The 8,407-nt window shown below is 34.6% G+C and overlaps 1 protein-coding gene across 1 annotated transcript in view; it reads right to left on the bottom strand.

Moving 5' to 3' along the window:
• The window catches only part of LOC110110570, a 17,858-nt gene extending 9,462 nt beyond the window's left edge, over positions 1–8,396 (bottom strand). Inside the window, exons 1-3 of the mRNA XM_020842100.2 lie at positions 7,770–8,396; positions 4,584–4,820; positions 4,253–4,470 (exon numbers count right to left, since the gene is read on the bottom strand). Coding sequence (XP_020697759.1) covers positions 4,253–4,470; positions 4,584–4,820; positions 7,770–7,973 — 659 coding nt within the window. The 5' untranslated portion in view covers positions 7,974–8,396. The remainder of the gene's footprint in view (positions 1–4,252; positions 4,471–4,583; positions 4,821–7,769) is intronic.
• Between the last annotated feature and the right edge of the window lie 11 nt (positions 8,397–8,407).

Raw genomic sequence — 8,407 nt, 5'->3', positions numbered from 1 at the left:
TGATTTAAACATTGAGTGTCTTATGTAAATTGTGAAACTTAGCATGCTAAATATTTATTCGCATGCGAGTTTGCAACATATACGAGGGATTTGGCCTTGACACTTTTCGCTTTACCAATTAACTTGAGGCAAAAGTCAAAGGCCCGACTTGGGAAAGTTTCCTCACTCACCACTTGTTTGACATGTCTTAATTGAGTTGTCCACACTCTCCCAAGAGAGAAATGGGGAGGGGACCAATGAGAGAAAAGGTACATCAAAACTACCAAACAACAACAACAACAACATCAAGCCTTTATCCCACTATGTGGGGTCGGCTACATGAATCCTTTTTCTCCATTGTGTCCTATTAAAAGTCAAATTCTTGTTTAAATCTAATAAAGAAAGGTCATTCCTAATATTTTCTAACCAAGTCTTTTTAGGTCTACCCCTACCTTTCTTAACATAAGTCAAATCTAATACCTCTACTCTCCTAACCGGGTCATCGAAAGGCCGTCGTTTTATGTGGCCAAACCATCTAAGGCGACTCTCTCTAATTTTATCTTCTACTGGAGCTACTCCAACCTTTTCATGTATATGTTCATTTCGTATCTTATCTCTAAGGGTAAAGCCACTCATCCACCTGAGCATCCTCATCTCTGCCACACTTAACTTAGTATTATGCTTCTCTTTTAATGGCCAACATTCGGCACCATAAAGCATTGCAGGCCTCACTATCATCTTATAGAATTTTCCCTTAAGTTTGAGGGGTACATTTCTATCACATAACAAGCCCGATGCATTCCTCCACTTCAACCATCCAACTTGAATTCTGCTGATAATATCCCCATCTATTTCACCATCACTCTGAACAATAGATCCAAGATATCTAAAACGTGTACTCTTATTAATGACTTGATCGCCCAAAGTCACAATCCCCTCACTAGGACTATTACTGCTAAAATTACACTCCATATATTCCGTTTTAGATCTACTCAAGCGAAAATCTTTAGACTCTAAGGTTGACCTCCATAATTCAAGTTTACCTTCAACTCCCTCTCTAGTCTTGTCAACAAGAAGAATATCATCAGCAAAAAGCATACACCAAGGTACATCATCTTGCAAATGTCTAGTGAGAACATCCATGACTAAAGCAAATAGATATGGGCTTAAGGCTGATCCTTGATGTAACCCAACCGAAATAGGGAAATACTTGGTCAAACCACCTTGTGTTTGAACACATGTAATAGCTCCTGCATACATATCTTTAATGATTTGAATATAAGCATTATTGACTCCTTTCTTTTCAAGAACTCTCCATAGCACTTCTCTTGGAACTTTATCATATGCTTTTTCTAAATCAATAAATATCATATGTAGATCCTCCTTATTTTCTCTATATTTCTCCATCAAACCTCTTAATAAATGTATGGCTTCCATAGTCGACCTACCCGGCATGAATCCAAATTGATTTTGAGAAACATTAGTATCACGCCGCAACCTATGCTCCATAACTCGCTCCCATAGTTTTAAAGTATGACACATTAACTTAATACCTCTATAATTCGTGCAATCCTGTGCATCGCCTTTATTCTTAAAAATAGGAATTAATACACTCATTCTCCACTCATCTGGCATCTTTTTAGTCTTCAAAATAGTATTAAAAAGTTTAGTAAGCCAAGAAATCCCTTCATCTCCTAAGCATTTCCACACCTCTATTGGAATATCATCAGGTCCAACAGCTTTTCCACCCTTCATTTTCTTTAAAGCCTCTCTAACTTCAGTTTTACTAATACGCCGATAAAAACAGAAATCTTTACTTTCATTTAGGGTGCTAAGGTCACTATAGTCAATCTTATTTTCACACTCTTCATTAAAAAGTTTAGCAAAATATCTCATCCATCTTTGTTGAATATCATCTTCTAAGAAAAGTATTTTTTGATCTTCATCTTTAATACACTTCACTTGAACTAAATCCTTACTACTCCTATCTCTTTGTTTGGCTAACTTATACATATATCTTTCTCCCTCCTTAGTATTTAATCTATTATATAAATCGCTAAAAGCTAATGTCTTTGCATCGCATATGGCTTTCTTAGCATCCTTACGAGCAACTTTATATATTTCCCAATTATCGGAATTTTTAAAATTAAACCAATTTTTATAACAAATCTTCTTATTTTTAATCTTTTCTTGCACAATTGGATTCCACCACCAACTATTTTTACTATTAGGAGCTTTTCCCTTAGATACTCCAAGCACATCTTTTGCAATATTCTTAATATCACTAGCCACTTTTTCCCACATAATATTAGCATCCTCATGCACAGACAAAATCTTAAGATCTAAAATCTTACTCACAAAAATATTTTGGTTAATATTCTTTAAATGCCCCCATTTAATCCTAGAAAATTGTTTTACTTTATTTTTTATTTTATGCCCCTTTATCTTAAAGTCCAAAACTAATAATCGATGTTGGGTACATAAACTTTCACTCGGAATAACTTTACAATCTTTGCAATCTAAACGGTTTAATTTTCTAATAAGAAAATAGTCAATCTGGGTTGTACTATATCCATTTTTATAAGTGATGAGATGCTCATTCCTTTTCTTAAATAAGGTATTAGCAATTGAAAAATCATAAGCTAAACAAAAATCTAATATGGTCTTGCCACCTTCATTCGTCGTTCCGAATCCATGGCCACCATGAATGCTTTTAAAATCAACTACCTCTTTACCAACATGTCCATTTAAATCTCCTCCAATAAAAACTCTTTCTTCAAGAGGTATATTTTGTATTAATTCTTCTAAGTCATTCCAAAAATTTAATTTAGAACTCATATCCAAACCTACTTGAGGAGCATAAGCACTTATAATATTAACAATCTTATTCTCAACAACAATCTTTAAAGCTATAATTCTATCTCCAATCCTATTAATTTTTATAACATTATCCTTTAAACTCTTATCTATAATAACACCTACACCATTTCTAGTACGACTCCTACCCGAATACCAAAGTTTAAATCCTAAACTATCAATTTCCTTAGCCTTATCTCCAACCCATTTAGTTTCCTGAATGCACAAAATATTTAATTTCCTATGAATCATAATATCTATTAATTCCATTAATTTTCCTGTAAGGGAACCTATATTCCAAGTTCCTATCCTAATTTTAGTTTCATGGACTAGCTTCTTTGCCCACATCCGTCCTTGATGTGGGAACCCTTGCCTATTTAACACTGCACCCGGGCGCCGGTGCAGCGGCCCTTGCACACTTGCCACTGTATTCAGGCCATACAGCGCGTCGCTTCCAGGGGACGCCCTAGCATTAACACAATTTCTTAAAGGATTCATGTCATTATTGTTCGACAAGTTTTATGCTGGCTGTCGACTACTAACACTACCCTTGCCTATTTGTTTTCATCAGCATGGTCATTAATTGTCTTGGACTAGTAGTTTGTTCCCTGTGAATTTGTAGTGTTAGTTCTATGGTCTATATACCTCAGGTTACATATTCATTAAAAACCATAGAACCTAAAACATCTTATATCATACTAAGGTCATTTTTTGTCTCAAATAAGATAAAACGTACAGTTGACCATGATGGAAAATCAACAAACATTTATCACGGATTGCTGCTTCCTCATTTGAGTCTTCGGGTTCTCATACATCCAATGTTCCCTGCAATAGTATTTTTAATGAATCTAATGGACGAACAAAATTTATCCCGGATACTTGTAGCATTAAAGCATGGAGTGTTATTGCGCCATATCTATCAATTTAGTGTTGAAATACACCAACATTTATAATATCCTTGCCAATACTTCTCAGCAATATCACTACTCTATTCTGCATCCACGTGGAAATTAATAAATGACTGTTGTGCCATAGCATTTCACAAAGTTTCTACATGTGCCTGTAGCAGCACCAAAGACGTGGATAACAATAACTTAAAAATAATGATATCTTTAGTCAACGGCTTCCATTTTATCTTCATCTCTACAACAGCAAATGTACACCTAACAAGCCCAATAATTTAAATAAAAGTTGACTTTAAGCAGATAATAATAGCTAAATTCCAGGAATAAAGCTAATCAAGAGAATTGAGCAGCATCTATAGGTAAAATAATCTATTAAAAGAATGTCATCACGCTACAGATTGGCAGCAGCTAACAGATGAATTAGATCAAAGCTCAATAAGACTGCTACATGATAGTCCTAATACTTTTAAATGGTCAGCAAAATAATACGGCTTTCAGTGGAGAGCTCGAACCTGTAAATAGTGATAAATATATCTGGCACTGTTCCAACCATTGATCCACATATGTAAGGACAATATTGCACATTGGTAGCCACAGAAGCATAATTGAAAATAATATATGGAAAAGGAGAGACCCTTATCAATGTAACAGCACGAAATTGGTGAAACCAATCTCCTTCGCCAGCTAATCTCACAATTGCTGATTTATTTGGCCACCTCTCCAACCATTTCTGCATTTAACAAAATTTATATATATAAAAAAAAAAGTAAAACATGATTTATATACAAGGCAAGAAGTTATTTTCACATGAAATACGAAGAAATCAGAGAAGGATGAACTAACATGAATTTTGTGACGAAATGAAGAACCTATAAAATATGGCAATGACATGCCAATACTTGTTCCTGCCATAATAAGCAGAAATCCATAACCGTAGCCAAATGTCATCCCACCTATCCACATGGATGGAGAAGAAGGGAGGAAAGCTGCTGGGAAAAACGCAATGGACGCAAAAATTAAAAGCCCCAGAGTTGGTATGCTGAATGTTGATGCTTCCCATTCCAGAATAGGAATAACTACCTGATAAGATCATCTTGAAAGCATGAGAGAGTAGCATAAAGAGGACAATGAAACTTCTCAAAAATATAAATGCCGCATCTTTCACCTCCAACTCATAAGTAGAATTGCTATTAGAGTTTGATTTAGTAACAATCTTGAATTCAAGTAATGCTGCCATGGTGGCGCTCCTATTTACCAATTAATATATCAAGCATAGAGTACCATGTACACCTAGACAATAGGTCTAAGAGGTACCATGCCTTGAAAAACTCAGGCAAGGATCAATGGTCCACCAAATAACAAGATAATATCTCTTCTGAATTCAAAATAGATACTATGACAACCTCATCATCAGCATTGTACCAACCATTTAGGTCAGTATTCACACCTACTGAGTATTACATTACTAGTTAATTCTATACTTCACAAGAATTTCTACATAACTTCTTGCCTTATCTTTTTGTCTACCATTTTCCTTTCATACTCTTAACACATTAATTCTATCTATTTGCCTTATTGGTGAATCTTATGTTCTTCATTGTACATAATAAAATCATGCAATTCTAATTTCCACTACCTTGTCATCAATACGAGCTAGAATGCATGCACAACTAAGCAATAGAAGGTCTAAGAACTAACATACGAGATCAAGCTCAGACAAGGATCAGCAATCCACCAAAATAACAAGACAATAAATCTTTTTAATTTAAACTATATAGACATCCTCATAATCAGCATCATACAAACCATTTGGGTTTGTCTAAGAAGTCAACCTTCTTCAATCCTACTAAATATGTTTGTCAATTGTGAATACAACACTTTTTACATAAAGGTACCCACGGATCTATAACGCATGGCATATGGTACGGCATGAGTTATTTTAAATATGGCTAAAAATATTCTAAATTTGTTGATTAAAATGTAGTTACATACAAAAGATTACTAAATTGAAACATCATGATAATAAAAAACAATACTAAAATGCATACACTAAAAATTTTTGAACAACTAAGATGAAAGAGTAAGAGGGACATTCGTGAGTTTGCAATGCGTAGCGTGATGTCTTGCTTGATGTGAGGCTTGCAAGACCATGAAAGAGCTTTTATAGAAGTTAAAAATAAATAATATAAACCTTAATTTATAACATTTAATCATCTAAATTAAAATAACATGCACTATGGGGGCTATGCGTCATGCACTATGGATCATGCATAGTGCAAATTGGGCATGCTACTTTAATTCCATGTGTCGTGCTATAAAAATAGCACAAGGGTCTGCCATGCCATGTTATACATCAAAGCGTGCACTACTTTGAACTATTGACACATTTTTAGATTTTTTCTATCCATTTTCAGCTTTTTTTTTCTATCCATTTTCCTTCATACTCCTTCAAACATTGAATCTATTTACCCTCCTTATCATTGAATCTTTTGTTCTTCAGCATACAAAATGAAATTATATAATTATATTTTTCAATATTTTATCATCAATAAGAGTTATTAACACTCCCATATCTCTTAGTACACAGAATATTTATCTTAACATTATCATTTATATCACTCAACTAGGCTACTAATGATATATTTGTTCCCCAACACTCAAGTCATACAATAACCAATCTAATTACAGTTCCATGAATTCACCTTTACCTACCCATTAAAATATCCTATAACATAGCACTCATGAAACCCATCTCCATGTTAATCACCAATATTTTACTCTAGTATTCAATTCCTCGTCTATAATCCATTATTTTGTAAAATAGATAAAATAACCACACCCAGTAATCACTATTTGTGTAAAATTGACCAATGATTATCACTTCATATATATATCAAGTTCCAAACATTTGTTCTATTAATACTAAGCCTCTTAAATTATAAAGAATTTCTTTAATGCTCTAATTTTTTTCTTACCCAGGAAGTCTCACTTATGAATTGATGTGAGAGTGATAAAATAATATGTACATTATATATAAGTTATGCATATGCGTATATTTTACAATTATTAAACAATGAGAGCTTAATGCATAAAATAATATAAACATAACAATATGTTTATGTACAGAAACAAATATTAGTTAATATATTAAATATGCATCTAAATAATATACACTATTGTTATTCTATTCAAATTTTGGAATAAACCAAGCACAATTTAGACTTGAATGGAAAATCAATCCCAACCCATCCATGCAAGGTTTGTGTAGGCAGTCCAATTTAGGGGGCTCATTCTTTAGTCCACGTTTTGAACCAAAGGGTCTTGCACCTAAGGGGTGCACACGATGATAAAATTTTATGAAAGATGATTATGGAACCCCCCCCCCCCCCCCCCCCCCCCCCCCCCTTTACCACAAAAAAAGTCATCCTCCTTATGTTTGAGACTGATACATTTGGGGCATTTTTCTTAAAAAAAAAAATCTCTGCTGCTTCCCCTAAAATAATAATAAAATGAATAAAATGCACCAACCAAGCAATCTTGTGTTGGAGATAATTGTTCTTAGGGTATATTTATTATAATCTACTTTGGAAATTGTTTCGCCGCATAAGTCGCGGTCAGATATAAAATGCATTTAAACAGCATAATGATCTATTTTGATACAACACAAAATACAAGAATTTTGTAAATATGCTATCTTTTGGTCTATTTGCAGACCAACATGAATGTGGATCAAGATAATTTGATTTTCTAACCATTTAACCCAGGTCAATTCAAACTAAGAATTAGTCGGTTCGCAATTGAAGGTTTTCAAACTAATAATGGAGCAAGTTGAATCATAGATTGTTCTCAATAAATATTTGTGCTGAACAACATAACTTAAAGTTTTAAGTCCTAACACTCAACACAATGTTACCACCGTCACAAACCCCATGAGCCATAATGATACTGAAAATTTAACTTCTAGTCCTTATAATTTCTACAGATTTATAATAGAAAAAACTACAACATGAATAAAGAAATGAGACGGACCTTTCTAATGACCACCGGGCCAGCAAATATAACTAGAGCTGCCGCAGCAGCCCCCAAAACAATGCATAGGAAAACAACCTTCATCCACCATAGTAGGGAACCCCAATTTCCATTATTAGTCAATTGCACTTGCACTTCCGATTCCTCATGATAACTTTGTGGCAACCTCACAAAATCTCCACTCGCGTCTCCCATTCCCCCCATCGATTCCTCCAACAATATATCATCAATGGATTTTGTCCGATAAGTCAACAACCCCGAAGAGGAACACGCTTCAATCGGAGATTTCTCAGTCAAACCCTAAACGAAAAAGAATCAGTAACGGAAGTGAACCCCTGAAACGTCGCTTTCCACTTGCAGTATCCTTCACCTTCAAGTCTCCGCCAAAGGAAGGAAACCCTAGATCTCAAAGGTCAGCGGCATGAAAAAAACCAGACAAGAAGAGAGTCGGAGAAGCACCGGCATTGATATCGAGAATGGGTAATCGAATGGTCGCAGCTACAAAAGACCGGAAAGGAAAGGAGGAAAGACAGAGAGAGAGAAACAAAGCGGTGAGTTCAACGGAAGATGAAAAGATTTCAAATACAACGAGACGGGACGAGACGAGACCTTAGAGAGACCTCCCGAATTAACATTAT

This window comes from Dendrobium catenatum, unplaced genomic scaffold (genome assembly GCF_001605985.2).
Source record: "Dendrobium catenatum unplaced genomic scaffold, ASM160598v2 fragScaff_scaffold_1639, whole genome shotgun sequence".
Classification (NCBI taxonomy): Eukaryota; Viridiplantae; Streptophyta; class Magnoliopsida; order Asparagales; family Orchidaceae; genus Dendrobium; species Dendrobium catenatum.
This window is presented reverse-complemented; position numbering and strand designations above follow the sequence as displayed.